General features: G+C 44.6%; 1 protein-coding gene across 2 annotated transcripts in view; it reads left to right on the plus strand.

Moving 5' to 3' along the window:
• Nucleotides 1-15,596, plus strand: part of Poldip3 (DNA polymerase delta interacting protein 3) — a 31,505-nt gene extending 15,909 nt beyond the window's left edge. The window contains exons 3-9 of one of the 2 annotated variants that reach the window (XM_015501828.2): nt 266-352; nt 1,691-1,786; nt 4,320-4,499; nt 5,028-5,105; nt 8,332-8,461; nt 12,556-12,622; nt 13,424-15,596. In XM_015501828.2, the coding sequence (XP_015357314.1) occupies nt 266-352; nt 1,691-1,786; nt 4,320-4,499; nt 5,028-5,105; nt 8,332-8,461; nt 12,556-12,622; nt 13,424-13,601 (816 nt within the window). In that variant the 3' untranslated portion in view covers nt 13,602-15,596. The remainder of the gene's footprint in view (nt 1-265; nt 353-1,690; nt 1,787-4,319; nt 4,500-5,027; nt 5,106-8,331; nt 8,462-12,555; nt 12,623-13,423) is intronic. The other variant, XM_015501829.2, reaches the window with a different exon arrangement.
• The last annotated feature ends 457 nt before the right edge of the window (nt 15,597-16,053 follow it).

The raw sequence follows: 16,053 nt of genomic DNA on the forward strand, positions 1-16,053 counted from the left end.
CCCACCCCCCCAAAGGAAGCAATGTCATTTAATGTCTGGGCTTTGGTAATAGGCATAGTGATAGCAGACATTGATGGAGCCAAGTTTAATTTAAAGCCCTGCACTTGCATTACTGCATGGGGATACCTTCTTACTTGGGCTCAAGGCACTCTGTAGTCCTACCAGAGACCCAAACTGCATGCCTACTGTATTTAAATTCAGTGACCTCATACTCAGGATGCTCATGAACCCTATGGGATAGATTGTGATCACTGAGTGTTTCTAGGTTCCACAGCAGAAGGCCATGGTGCCACTTCATGCCCATCCAGCTGGAATGAGGATCAATGTTGTCAATAACCACCAGGCCAAACAGGTAGAGAGAGAGAAAGAGTGTGTGTGTGTGTGTGTGTGTGTGTGTGTACACGCACGCACACATATTTTGATGACGCTAACGGGTGGATTGGCTGGGGCCAGGCCCAGAGACATTTGACTTTTTGTAATTTGCGAGTTTTAACAAAAAATTTCTTAGGGGATAATTTGCACACACAAAATAATGTTTTTCATGTTCCTATTCTCCAGAGTCAGCCACTGTTGAAATTTGGTCATAGATTCTTGGGGTTTTTGTTTGTTTGTTTGTTTGTTTGTTTTTAAGATTCCTGCTTTTTTGTGTGTGTTTGTGTTGTTTTACATTTAACACTAGTTATAGTTGCAATTTTGTTCTTAAGTTTGTGCCCTTTTTTATTTTAACTCAAGCATTTTCTGTTTTCACATTTAGTGTAAACATTTTTCATAACTGTTTAATTCATTGAATTGACGTTTATTTGTTTTGACATTTTATTTAGACCATTTTCCCTGTTAAAAATCCTCCTGTTAACATTGTTGGGATAGGGTTTGAGTTTACTGCTGTTGGCCAAATTATCCAGAATGGACTTTCCAAAGCAAAGGATATACCGTCATGTGATGCATAGTGATATTTGGGTCAATATTGGGGTGCATAGGTGTGTAGTTGGATGGTTGTGGAAGTATGCTCTGTGATGTTCACACAACAACAAAATCACCTAATAACTCATTACTCAGAACATATCCCTGGGCTGGGGATGTGGCTCAAGCCGTAGCACGCTCGCCCGGCATGCGTGCGGCCTGGGTTCGATCCTCAGCACCACATACCAACAAAGATGTTGTGTCCGCCGAGAATTGAAAAATAAATATTAAAAAAAAATTCTTTAAAAAAAAAAAAAAAGAAAGAACATATCTCTGTCATTGAGATACATGACTATAAACAAACATTTTAGGGATTTTTTTTTTTTCTCCCTCCTGTACTGGGTCTCACTTAGTTGCTGAGAGCCTTATTTAGTTGCTGGGGCTGGCCTCAAACTTGAAATCTCCTCTTTCAGCCCCCTAAGTTTCTGGGATTACTGATAGGTACCCACATGCCTGGCTAATTTAGGGATTCTTGAGGGGTGTTATGAACTTATGAAAATGTACTTCTGATGTACATGGAGCATTTTTAATTGGGCCTCATTAGTAGAAGTCACCCTGTCAGGACTTGAACCCCAGACGCCAAGGCCAGTCTCTCCAGGCACCTCTACCCCCATGCCCACCTTTTCCCTTGATCTTTCATTTAATGTAGCATTCATTTCTTCATTGTGCTGGGGCTGTATGTCTTTTATGGACCTGCATGTTACATTAGCTTATGTTTCTTTATTCTCAGAATTTATATGACCTGGATGAAGATGATGATGTCGTAGCACCTGTTCCTACTAAGCAGATGAAGTTTTCCCCCTCCAGCAGCTTTCACCACCACATGGTATGGCATTGTTTCTTTTTCTGTCACTTTATGTGTCTGATCTGGTGGACAGCAGAGATTGAGGATAACAGGGTCTTTCAATGATTTGGGTTGTAAGATTCTCAGAGCTGGAATTGATCCAGCCATTTGCTTTTTAAAAAATTGGATACAGTCTGTGTCCAGGGATTTGCTCAAGGTCCCACCGCAGGTGGAGTGCAGAGCTGCAGTCCCAGGCACTATGTTTGAGACACTTGAGGGAAAGTCCGTTACCTGCTACTGTAGCAGAATACTACAGACTGGGTGAATTTTAAATAATGGATATTTACTCTGCTCACAGTTATGGAGGCCAGGAAGTCTAAAACTGAGGGGCTGTACAGGGCAAGGGCCTTCTTGCTGAGTCATCGGAGAGTAAGCAAGCATGCCCTAGACAGAGATCAGGCCGCACTTATTCTTTAATCAGGAGCATCATCCCTGAGATAGCAAAATCCACTCCTATGAGGTTGGCCTTAATCTAATCATGAGAACGGTTTCCTGGTAGCCAAAACAATTCTTAAGGTCCCACCTATTAATGCTGTTGTTATGAAAATTCAACATCAGTTTTGGAAAAGACATTCAAATCATAGTATCAATCCCACAGGAGGGAATCCCTTTTCTTTCCTTGGTACTCCCTGACCTTGATCTTAGATTCTGGATTCCCTGGGTTGGTGTCAGTAAGAAATAAACCTCATTTGATTGGTGGGCTCCAGTAGGTACAGCCCCTGTGCAAGAAAGGCTTGCCTGCTGTGGTGCTAGTCAGACGTCCTGCAGAGAAGCAAACAGTATCAGAGTGTTTCTAGCACTCAGCTTAGTGGGTACCACTGAGCCACAGCAGGGAGGTTGATGGGCTGCCCAGCCAGTTCCTTGGGGCAGATACAGCCTTTGTTTTACCTTGAGGCTCGAAGATTCAGTTTTAGTCACCACCTGAGTGTATGGACCAATCTCCTAGTTATAATTAAGCTCTTAGAATGGTATGTGAAGCTGAATGTTGGCAGTTTATTTCTTTATAAAGGGACCAATCCTTTCTAGTAAATAGACCATTTGTGTCTGATGCCAGAACAGCTTATCAACTGGCTCAGTTAGTGGTTAACCCTAATTTTAAAAACAGTATTTACATGAGCTCATTTAAGACCTTCTATAAGCCAGGCATGGAGGCCCTTACCTGTAATCCCAGGGAGGCTGAAGCAGGAGGATTGAAGTTCAAAGCCAGCCTCAGCAATTTAGGGAGGGTCTAAGCAACTTATTGAAACCCTGTCTCTAAATAAAATATTTAAAAAGGGCTGGGGGACTAGGATTGTAGCTCAGTGGTAGAGCACTTGCCTAGCAAGTGTGAGTCACTGGGTTCAATCCTCAGCACTACATAAAAAATATAAAAAGTATTGTGTCCATCTACTACTAAAAAAATTAGAAAATTTTGAAATGGGAGGGTGCTGGGGATGTGGCTCAGTGGCTAAGCGGACCCTGGATTCAATCCCTGGTTAAAAAAACAACACGAAAGGCCCTCTATCCTCCCACCCTGTGAAGTGTGTATTTTTACTCTCATTTTATGGATAAGGAACAGATATAGAAAGGTTAATCTCCTCAACATCACCCAGCTTGTAAGTAGTAGATCTAGTTGTTGCCATAGTAATGTGGTTCCTGGGGCCCATGTGTAACCACTACACTGAGACACAGAGCAGCTGGAGAGATCTGGAATCCAGCATGGAGAGGATACTTCACTCACATTGGAGAGGCCTGATGAATGGGGCCTGCCCTGTATTCTGATTACCCCTCTGGCTGCTGCATTGCTGCTTTAACCCTGGGTCTGTGCCTTATAGACCCAGGTGTCCTAGATCAGCAATACCACCTGCTGCTTCTGTATCAAGCATCTTTTTTCTCAGACACATTAATACAGGGGAGTTTTATGTTTCCATGGGACCACATCCCCAGTTGGAGTAGGAATCATTTTTGGTGGTCTGTATGTTCTGATTGTGCCAGCAATTCCCTGACAGTCTGGTTGCTGAGGATGCCATGGCTCTAGTGCTTCTGTGTGTCCAGATCAGTGACCAAAAAGCTAGGGTTTCTGGACCTTCTTAAGAGTAAGTTCCTGTTCCCAGCCAGCCTGGAGCTGGTGATCATTCCACTGTGATAGAAGCTTATCTAGGAATGAACTTGACTTCAAGCTTTTGGTCTTCTGACCAGCCCCAAATTATAGAGGTTTTGGAAAGTCTGAAGTAAAGAATGGGTGAGCCTGTGGCTCCTGGGAGTTTCTAGATCAAGACTTGGAAGTTTCCTGCCAGAGCTTCTAGCACTGTGGGAATTGTCTTCTACAGTCACATGCTTGGGCCACATGCTTTTCTCCCCTTCTGCCCCTTCCCTAGCAGATATTATTGGCAGCCTTTCTTTGCTTCAGACTGTAATGGATTTGGAGCTGAGCAACATCAAAGCTTCATGCATTCATCTAGTTGTTGGCTCTTCAGGGCATTTTCAGAAGAATCTGGGTTTCTGGCTTTTCAGATTCCTTTCTGCCTCTCTATAGGCCGGGCTGAGCAGTTCCAAGCTCTCCATGTCCAAGGCCCTCCCTCTCACCAAAGTGGTTCAAAATGATGCCTACACTGCTCCTGCTTTCCCCTCCACTATTCGAACAAAAGCCTTGGCCAACATGTCCCGGACACTGGTGAACAAGGAAGAACCCCCCAAAGAGCTGCCACCTGCCGAGGTAAGGTGAAGGTGACCACCCTAGTCGAGAATTGGCCTATGCTGGGTGGGCAGTGTGCTGTATGGATCCCAGTGGGTCCTTACAGCACCCCTGTGAAGTAGGTGTTGCTGTCCCCATTTTACAGATGAGCAATCCAAGAACCAGGAACCCTTATCTCAAAGCTCATGGGCCAAAGGGGACACCAGACCAGCAGAGAGATCACTGTGTGTAGTGACACTGTGGAGGGTTTCCCAAAAGAAAGCTGCTGAAGCTGTGAGGAAGGAGCATTTTGTTCCTCTCAGGGATCTGGGGAGACTCCAAGAACATGGCATTTGAGCTGCCAGGTCTAGAAGGATGAGTAGCATTCCAAGCAAATGTTCAGGGATCTGAAGAGCACTGGCTCCTTTAGCATGGAGTGCTGGGGGGATGTGATGGACGTCGGGATCTGAGGAGCCCAGTTGTGGTAGACTCTGCAGGGTTGTTTCCTCTGGGCCTTGTGGGGGCATGTCTGCCCTTCATCTCCTGGTAATATTCTTGTCTGTGTGGCAGCCTGTTCTCAGCCCCTTGGAAGGCACCAAGATGACTGTGAATAATCTGCATCCTCGAGTCACAGAGGAGGACATCGTTGTAAGTATTGTGGCATGTGAGAATTTTAAATCTCAAACCACTCTGATATGGGTCCCTAAGACAAGTCCCAGTCTGCTGATTGGCTGGAACTCTGAAGACTTTGCATATAATCAGGCCTAGAGCTAAAAATTAGCACAGCCCAAAGACACAGAGCAAAGTCACCAAAGGAAAGACAGGGTGTAGTTTGGGGAAAATCGGCACTCCAGAGCCTTCCCGGTGGAGTCACACCAGATGTATTTTATTTCTCCACGTTGTAATGACTGATGAAACCCTGGATCTCATAAAGACTCAGTGCCCAAAGGTTTCATTGGGGACTAGTCATTTAATCATTCTCTGCCTAGCATGTACCAGAGCTCCACACTCTGCAGGGGGCAAGCAAGTGTTCAGCATGAACCATATTGTTTACACAGTTTAGGCACAGTAGGCTACCTGATCATTTAAGGTGGTAGAGTCCTCCTGGAGTTCAGGTTCCCAGATGCCAACCAGTGGCCCACCTGGAAGCAGACCTTTCAGTATAGCAGCCAGGCCAGCTGTTCACTGTACTGCAAGCTTCTAAACCAGTGCCGCTGGCCTGGCCTGAATCTCAGAATCATGGGATATCTGTACCATAGTGGGTCCTAAATGGGATCCTTTAGCATTGCTGTGCAACACCTAGTGACGGATATTTTCCCATGAGTCTTTGGAACTTCTTGCCTACTTTGGGGGTTTTATGTGATTATTCTGTCATATTAATATAGTGAGATGTATTAGTAGTGACTGGTGTTTGATTCCTCAGGATTGCCTTCTTGGTCCATTCTGCCCTCCCATGGCAGACATGGGCAAAACCTAAATCAGGTGCCAGGTTAGTGGGGCCTGTTTTAGTTTAGTCAGTCAAAAAAAATATTTTAGAAATCCAGACATCCTTTGAACTGTTAGAAATTTCAGTGAATGCAGATGGAGACTCCAGCTGCACCCTGTAGCTAAGTCTCAGGTTCTGTAACAGCTCACATTGGCCATCATGTTTGTTAAGGGGCTGAACTGTGAAACACATGAATGCCACATGTGTGGCTTTAGAACTAAGTGTGCTCCCCTTCCTTAGCAGGCACAGTGCAGCCAGTGGTGTGCACAAGAGTAGAAATGTGGCCTATTCTGGGTCATACTGGACATGTTACAAAGAAGTAGAATGTTTTCTGAATTGGGCTAGGGTTGTGACTCATCAGTAGAGTGCTCACCTTGCATGTGTGAGGCCCTGGGTTCCATCCCCCGCACCACATAAAAATAAAACAAAGGTGTTGTGTCTAACTACAACTGAACAATAAATATTATTAATTTTTAAAAAATTTTCTTAATTATTAAAGTATCTGGGTACAGTGGCATGTGCCTGTAGTCCCAGCTACTCGGGAGACTGACAAAGGATGGTAAGCTCAAGGCTAGCCTGAACAACTTAGCTAGTCTGCATCTCAAAGAAAAATCAAAAAAGGAGAAATAGGCCTAGGGTTGTGGCTCAGTGGTAGAATGCTTGCCTCACATGTGTGAGGCACTGGGTTCAATTCTCAAATAAATAAATGAACAAATAAATGTCCATCAACAACTAATAAAAATATTATTTTTTTAAAAAAAAGGAGAAATAGCCACCATTTATTGAGCACTGGCACATTATAGGAGAGCTCTGTGAAAATATGCTAATGAAAAGTGAATTACTTGTAGGGGCTGGGGCTCAGTGGCAGAGCGCTTGCCTAACAGCCTAGCATGTGTGAAGCACTGGGTTCGATCCTCAGCACAACATAAAGATAAACAAATAAAATAAAGGCATTCTGTTCATCTACAACTTAAAAAAAAATTTATAAAGATTACGCCTCAGAAAATTGACAATAATAATTACCCTCAACTTCTTTTCTATCTCAATAGGTAACGTTAAAAGAACAATAATATCATTGGGAGGATACCTACTATTCAATTCCATGGTGTGTTTTGTTGTTGTTGTTGTTGTTGTTGTTGTAGTAGTAGCTGGACACAATACCTTTATTTTATTTACTTATATGTGGTGCTGAGGATTGAACCCACTGCTTCACATGTGCTAGGTGAGTGCTCCACCACTGAGCCACAGCCCCAGCCCCATAATGTGGTATGATATTTAACATTTTCCCCTTTGTCATTAAAAACCAAATCATTTCAAGAATCTTTTCATAAGCCATCCTTTTCTCGCAACAGCCTTGTAAATGGCAATTACATATGAAGAAATGCTTTGAATGCTAATTGGCCTCTGTCTACATCTCCATGTGGTGATCTTAGTCTCCTTATCAGTAAAATGAGGAATTTAGAGTTAATGATGAACACAGGTACAAAGCATGATCTTAAAAACTAACTCAGTTGAAGCTGGGCATAGTGGTGCACACCTATAATCCCAGCAACTCAGGAGGTTGAAGCAGGAAAATCACAAGTTCAAAGCTAGCCTCAGCAACTTAGTAGGCTCTAAGCAACTTAGTAAGACCATGTCTCAAAATAAATAAAAAGGTCTGGGGATGTGGCTCAGTGGTTAAGTGCTCCTAGATTCAATCCCTAGTACCCACCCACCCCACCCCCCCAAAAAAATTTAGTTTTCCAGCAACCCTGGGAGGTGGACAGTCCTTTTCTTGTTTTCAGAAGAGGTAGTAGTTTCAGGGAAGTTAAGAAACTTGCAGGTAGTCACACAGCTGATAGAAGGCAGAGTCCCAGGGATCAAATCCTATTTGTGTGACTCAGAGTACTATCAACTGCCCCAGTTTTGCTAGGGATTCTTCTCCTGGTTTTAACACTCATAGTCCCTTGTCCTGAGAAATGCCTCAATCCATTCAGCCTAGGAATTGTGGTCACGCTGGTAGAATATAGAAGTGGTGGTTTAACAGGTTCACGGGTAATATATTAGAGACTGTCCCTTTGGTGAGCCTGCATGTCCAATTTTATGACAGCTCTCAGATTTTATGGCTGCTATCCCAATTGGGGAAGTGGGAACCTTAGCAGTGACTTGGTAAGACATCACAGGTACTGCAAGGCTTAAAAACCTAGACCCCCTTCTCACTGCCTTACAGCTTGTCCCTCATCTGTTCTTGACTTGGGGGCTTGTGATTGTCTCAAGAATACCACCTAAAATAGAGCCCTCCTGAAGTCTTGGGCATATTCAGCTGTAACACAGTCACCCCAGAGCCCTCAGTGCACGTGCATGGCAGGCAGTCACAAATTCTTCCCCAACCCCTTCTCTTCTGTGCAGGAGCTTTTCTGTGTGTGTGGAGCCCTCAAGCGGGCTCGGCTGGTGCATCCTGGGGTAGCAGAGGTGGTCTTTGTGAAGAAGGATGACGCCATCACTGCTTATAAGAAGTATAACAACCGGTGTCTGGATGGTAAGTTGGGGAGAAAATGGTCACCTTGCCCTCTAGTCCTCCCTCTCTTGTTGTCAGGCCTTCTGGGATTAGCCTTCCTCTGAGATGGGTAGAAGATATTTTGGGACAGTTGAAATGGAGCCTGCATTTTAATTATTTTTAACTTTTTTTTTTTCTTTTTTTTTTTTTTTTTTTGNCCCAGAAGGTCAACTCTCTCTGAATATCATGTAAAACACTGAACAGCACAACTACAAAATTAATGTGTTTCTGTCTTTTTGTAATATCTGAAGGAAAAATATTTGTAACTCACTCCTTTTTTCAATTTTTTTTTTTTTTTTGGTACCAGGGATTGAACTCAGGGGGTACTTAACCACTGAGCCACATCCCCAGCCCTATTTCTATTTTATTTAGAGACAGGGTCTCGCTGAGTTGCTTAGCACCTCACAGTTGTTGAGGCTGGCTTTGAACTTGAGGTCCTCTTTTCTTCAGCTTCCTGAGCGAACTGGGATTACAGGCATGCACCATCCACGCCTGGCCGTTTTTTTTGTTGTGTGTGTGTGTGGTGCTGGAGGTTGAATCCAGGGCCTTGTGCATGCAATGCAAGCACTCTACCAACTGAGCCATATCCCCAGCCCAAAGCCTGGCCATTTTTGATTTAAAGTTAAAGACATGTGACTTCTTTTTACTTGAACACTTATGAAGTCATTATAGGTATTATAAATTGACTTTATTTCAGTGAAATTTTTTTTTTTTTTTTTAAGAGAATGGGGAGGACAGAGGAAAGGGAGAGAGATAGGGGAACAGCTGGTTGGTGGAGTATTCAGAACCCATCAATTTTATTAAGTTCACTGTCTTAACTGAGTGCAGCTCATGGCATCCCAAAACAATTACAATAATGACATAAAAGATTACTGAGCACAGATCATCAAAACAAATATAACAATGATGAAAAGGCTTGAAATATTGCAAGAATTACCAAAATGTGAGCACGTACTATTGGAAAAGTGTCAATGATAAAATAGCTCAAAATAGCCTGGTACAGTAGCACACACCCATAATCCCAGTAACCTGGCAGCTTGAAGCAGGAGGATCATAAGCCCAAAGCCAGTAACTTAGCGCAGCCTTTAAGCAACTTAGTGTGAGAACCTGTCTCAAAAAATAAAAAGTGACCCAATGATTCAGTGCCTGTGGATTCAATCCCTGGTACCTACCAGCCTTAAAAAAAAAAAAAAAAAAAAAACCTCAAAGCAGAGCTACTGTGAACTTACAATTTGTTAAAAAAAAAAAAAAAAGATATCTACAGAGTGCAGTAAAACTAAGTACAACAAAATGAGCTTCACCCATAGTTTGGCATGTTTATAATCTAATCAGATAATTTTACTCCAGCCACACTTGATGTTATTGATAATTGGGTTTCTATCTACCATTTTATTATTTTTAAATTCTGTGACTTTCTTTTATGTTACATGAGTTTTTCTTTTTATTTCTTTTTTTGGAGGGGTATTGGGGATTGAACTCAGGGGCATTTGACCACTGAGCAATATCCCCAGCCCTGTTTTTGTATTTCATTTGGAGACAGGGTCTCACTGAGTTGCTTAGTGGCTCACTTTTGCTGAGGCTGGCTTAGAACTTGGGATCCTCCTTCTTTAGCTTCCCAAGCCACTGGGATTATAAGGCGTATGCCATTGTGCCCAGCTTCCCAACTCCTCCCCCCAATACTGGGTTTGAACTCAGGGGTGTTCCACCACTGGGTCTCTCCAGCAGTCTGTACTGATGAGATGAGCTGGATTCAAAGGAGCAGACTGCAACATTAAACTAAGAAATGGTGAAGAAATCACGAAACACATGAATATGAGTTTCTCAGAGTGAGGGCGGGACTGCTCTGTGACCTCAGTCCTCTTCCATGCTGGAAGAGCATGCACCTGGAATCTCTTTATTTTTATAGGGGGAACACACAAAGGAGTTTTGATGGAATGTTCTTCACTAAATAAAGCAGGGGATAAGGTTGGAGAATCTTGCTTCGTGATGTCTTGTGGTCAGCAGATTGATTGACATCTTGACAAGTCACACCCATCTCAGGTGCCGTGTGGGATCACAGGCAGAGTGAGAGGAGAGGCGCACTTGTGTTGCATAGCCCAGTCAGCATGGGTTGCCATACCTGTCCCCTCATATAGCTCCAATGCGCGTAGCTCACACACAGCCCATGAATGGCTTGCGACAACTGGGCAAAATCTCCAGCCTTTTTTTTTTTTAAGACAAGGTATTGTTAAAATGGCTGAGCCTGGCCTCAAACTTAGGATCCTCCTGCCTCAGCCTCCTGAGTAGCTAAAATTATAGGTGTGCACTACCTCACATATATATTTTTTATATATATCTAATACATTTTATTTTTAATATGCATTTTTATAGACATTTCTTTTAATTTCTTAAATGAGTTTTTCAGCATGTATTTTCAGTCATTTTTATAGTTATTCAGGGGTTTTATTTGTATGTGGGTTTTTATATGTTCAGGTTTTTAAAATTCCTTTAATGAGCTTTTTAGTGTGTGTTTTGAATCATTTTCTTCCTAGTTGCTCAGGGATTTGCAGTGTACATTGTGAGTAATCTGAACCTTTCAGATTAATGCTGACTTAGTTCTAATTAGTGAAATGTTATTCCTATATAGCTCGTTCTTCCTTTCTTTTGGTCCATTTCTGTGACACGTCACATCTTATAGGTAGTGGGAGCACAGCTTCATAGCACTTAATCTTTTGTGGATGGGAGAGTCTGAACATATACTTTTGAGTCCCGTTTTCATTTAATTACATAGCATAAACATTTTTCCTTATTATGTGCTTCACTGATAAGATTGGATGGCTTCTTGCTGAAGAATTTCTCATTTCCATGCTCACCTCTTCCTGTATGAAGCAAGGCTTGTCAGTTTGCTTGGTGTTCTCATTGCTGAGTTTTCCTTGCACCTTGGCATTTTCTTAGTGTCTGTGTGTATTAGTCAATTTTCTGTTATATAGCAAAATACTTGAGGCTGGGTATTTTATAAAGAAAAGAGGTTTGTTTAGGTCACAGTTCTGGAGGCTCAGGGGCATTCTGCTGGCGTTGGTTTGGCTCTGGTACTTCATTGTTACTGAACCAGGCATATTTTGCCCATTGCACAGTATGTACCTCAGTGAAACGATGAATTGTGAAAAAGAAAAATGATTTATTCACTAGTGAGCCAGGTGTGGAGACTGGAGGGCAAGGCTCCTAGCACCTATCTGAGGATAGCATTCTCAGAATAGGAAAACAGGCGTGGGAAAAGGTGTGGACATGTTCTGTCCCCCAAAGGTTCGTGTGCTGGGAAGGAAGAGCCATTGTGGTCTGTGTGTGTGCATAATCAAACATGGTTCTTCATAAGGTATATATTCAGAAAATGGTGACATTACTAGGATCTGAGGGTTGCCTTTTGGACCTCTATTGTCACTAATCGGGCACTTGTGCAGCCCAAACAGAGGATTGGTGTTTCATTGAACAACCTAGGCAGCCATCACCACTGTGGACAGACATCAGAAGTGTCATCTATAGCCAAGCTGATGGTGGGGTTATGTCGCTTAGCTCTGCGACCTCTAAAACTGGCTAGGAAAGCAAATGACTAAAAGCAAGTGAAGCAAGTCAGGCCTAGTAGCGCATGCCTGGTGTCCCTGCTACAGGGAGGCTGAGGCAGGAAAAAAAAAGAGTAAAAGAAAAGAAAATGAAGCTAGAAGGTTTGTTCAGGTTTTCCCTGTTTCATCATGGTGGAGAGAGCTGGGGTCCCTTGGGAACTGTGATAATCTAGCCATTTCCTTGGTCTGCCCCTGATGGCCAGCTAGCTCCCTGAGGCTCCACCTCTTAAAGGTGCCACTGCTTCTCAACATAGCCACACTGGGGATCATGCTTCCAGCACATGAACCTTTGGGGACAGAACATGTCCACAGACTATAGCAAAGGCTTGTCTGAGACCTGGCCACTCCCAGTGTGGAGCCAGAGCTGCCCATGGTGAGGCTTTACCTGATGTGGAGGTGACAGCCTTACCCTTCTGGCCTTGTCCTTCTGGTATGAGGAGCTGAGGTCTCATGGCAGAGCTTTTTCTCTGTTTTTTTCAGGGCAGCCGATGAAGTGCAACCTTCATATGAATGGGAACGTGATCACCTCAGACCAGCCCATCCTGCTGTGAGTCCCAAAGGCAGGGAGGTGGGGGCGGGCAGGGCTTCTCTGCTTGTTCACCCTGCAGGGCCGCCTCTTTTATTCTGAGGGGCAGTTGCCATGTCACAGCTTTCCTCCGTCCTCCTTCTGATGCTAATGGTTAGTCAAGTGCTGAAAGTGGGATGAAGTGGTTGTCTCCTCATTACCCATCATTTGTCTCACCATGACCCTGGAGGGGCTGGCGTTATGACCTCTGCCGCTGCCTTAGAAATTAGAGACAGCTGTGAGGAAAACGGAGGCCTGCCTGTTGCACACACACACCTCACACCACAAAAAAAAAAAATAAATAAATGAAAAGGAAGCAGATACCCAGGGAGGAGATTAGACTTGCCAAGGCTGGTGGATAGTTGGTGCAGGGCAGGCCTGAAGCAGACTGAGATTTAGAAATACTGGGATTTGAACCTGGGTAATGAATGGTGTGCTTTTGACAAGTCTCTAAAACTGGTTCCAGAAATGTAGTATGTTCCAAATATGTTTTTTAGGGTTTGGTGACCTGCTCAGTTTGGGATGGATAGTTAATGAATTGTGTGTACTTAAGACTTTACTGTTACCTTCCATGAGGGAGGAGCAGTGTTTCCTAAGCTTAAAACTTAACACAGCAGCTGCATCTCAGTTTTCTGGGCAGCAAATAAGAGCCATGATGGGTTTGCTGCAGATGAAGTGATACAAAGGGTTGAGGAGAGCCCCGCCCACAGTGCCTAGTTCACCGTGGAAGCAGGTTTTCTTAGAAAACCTTCCAGGATTTTCAGTCTGCTCTGTTCTTTATAGGCGGCTGAGTGACAGTCCCTCAGTGAAAAAGGAGAGCGAGCTGCCACGAAGGGTGAATTCCGCCTCCTCTTCCAACCCTCCTGCCGAGGTGGACCCTGACACCATCCTGAAGGCGCTCTTCAAGTCATCAGGGGCCTCTGTGACCACACAGCCCACAGAATTCAAAATCAAACTTTGAGCAGGAAAGTGAGGCAGCCAGAAGTGGGGCAGGGGAGGGTGGCTCTGTTTTCCCAAGGCAACACTTGTGACCAATGGGCCGTCGGACTGAAGCCCCCTGAGCGTGGGAAGGGTCGCCAGGGGTGGAGCTTCCTCACTGGACGGGACCCACCTTTCTGTGTTGTGTCTCCCCTGTGCTCTTCTGTATGTTAACATTTCCCGTAGTGTGTTCCTCTGCCCTCCACCTCATCACCATGGTAGGCCTGTGTATCTCAGTGTACCTCCCTCCACCCTCAGCCCCACACTGATTCCTTACCTGGAATGGTGCACTAAGTTTCCCCTGTGGGCTTTCTTAAGGCCCCTTGGGATATAGGACAGGGCTGTTTGAAAGACACTGCTTTTTCCAGGGGCTGAGGGATTGCCTTCCCTTTCTGTTTTTCAAACTTTTCAAATAAAGTAGGGAATGGGAACTCTTTCTATGCCAATGGAAGCCAGGTCAGCTTGAGAGCAGTGCTGCTTACCCACAGACCAGTGGAGATGTTCTAAGGGAATCGGGTCCCGGGCCTCTTTGTCTTTAGGCCTGACTACTTGTCGACAGAGGGCTCTATGGCAAGGGCAGGCTGAGGCTGTTGCTCTGCTAGGAACAGTGCCACCCAGCTCTCGGTTTTGAGGGCCCACACTGTCTCAGGCAACCTAAATTTCCAGAATCCATGTTTCCTTTTTCTGTGAGGGGGGCCAGATGCCCAACCCCAGTTCAGAGCCTTCTGGGCGTCACTTCTGGGAGGGGCTTGCATTGTTAGTCCTCCCATTTCTCACCTGGCTTGGTGTTTGTCCCACCCTTGTTTTGGTGCAAGTGCCAGTGGTTAGCTAGTGGGCCTTTCAAAGGCTCTGCTTCCTGTTCTGTAGTACTGAGGGTTGGGGGGTTATTTGAATGGGAGATGTTGGCTTGCTCGTGGCTCTTCCTTTCTGTCCTCACTTGTCTATAGGACAACATCATGGATGCCAGATGCATATATCCAGCTGCCACAAGGGGCATTGTCCCCAATGCCGTGGGGATGTGCCCGGCCATGACCAGAGGGGTATTTTCCTGCCTTGGCAGTGGGGAAGAGAAGTTAGTCAGGAGAGAAAGGCGGTCCTGCCAGGCAAGCATGCTCCCATACATTATAGAAGCACTGTGTGAATGCCAGAGCGGCTGTCCTGGAGCAGGCTCTTGGTTTGTTGGAACTGTGAAGGGAATCCAGGCTGGCAGAGCTGGAGTGGGTTGAGGGCTAGAATTCTGGGTGCTGTACAAAATCAGGAGCACATGCTAAGAAAAGGACAAGCCCGGGAGACAAAGGGGCCTGAGACACCAGGAGCCTCTTAGGCGCCCAGTGAAGAGCACCTAGAAACGCACCTTTCCGCAGTTAGGTCCTTCAAGCAAGAAGGATCCAAAGGTTGGATCCAGATTCAGTCCTCCAGCGCTGAGGTTGCCCAAGCCAGAGATTCCAGGAAAGGCACCTGGTGGTGCTCCACTTTCCTGTTTTTTTGAAGAATGCTGCTTTTCTTCTCTTACCCCCTTCAAATGGGTACAAACTCTTATAGCAGCTGGAAGACATTCCTTCTACACTGGTGTCTACACCCAGAAGGCACTAGGACCTGACTTCTCAGATACTGGGAACAGCTTGGACTGTGCTGAGAGTAGGGATGGTCAACACCCTGCCTTCCTACGGTGGCTTTACCTCCCATTCCCAAGCCAGGCATGCCCTGGTGTTCACAGATTTCACTGAGTCCAGCCGCAGTCTTCTGACCATATGGTACGTTGAGAACAGGAAGGGACCTGTTTACCTCCCCTGTTCTACAGGATGTCATCTTGGGAATAAGGAAGAGAAGGTGGCGGGCCAACCCTGTGTCCTCTACCTCCCACTCCCTTACATTGTTCATCAAGTGTCTCTTGTTCAGAAGGCGAGGAAGAGGCATTGAGGGATGGAGGTGATTCTGTATTACTTATCCATTTCTGAATAAATGTTTGTTATTCCTACCTTTAAGTTGTAATTTCTTAGAAGATTGTGCTAAGTGGCCCTTAGACCTCTCTGCTTTACTGATCTCTTTCTTGGGCATTACTCACTGAATCTCATTATCCACAGCTGAGAATGTGTGTAATGACATCTATGAAGCCCTGGCTGTGAGCAGCAGCTGCTCCAGCAGAACTGTTAGGGAACAAGGCAGCCAGACAAAGGGTGTTTGCCTTGGATTGAAGAAGTTACACTCGTGGGTATAATTTATCTCTTACATAAACTGTGGCATTAGAAAAGAAGAAATTATTTATGGTTTTATTATGCAATTAAAAGTGGGTAAGAAGGGCTGGGTATGTGGCTCTGTGGCAGAGTGCTTGCCTAGCATGTGTGAGGCACTGGGTTCAGTTCTCAGCACTGCATATAAATAAAAGTCCATTGACAACTAAAAAATATTTAAAAAATTTTTTTTACAATGAATCA

The sequence above is a fragment of the Marmota marmota genome, unplaced genomic scaffold, assembly GCF_001458135.2.
Source record: "Marmota marmota marmota unplaced genomic scaffold, marMar, whole genome shotgun sequence".
Lineage (NCBI taxonomy): Eukaryota > Metazoa > Chordata > Mammalia > Rodentia > Sciuridae > Marmota > Marmota marmota.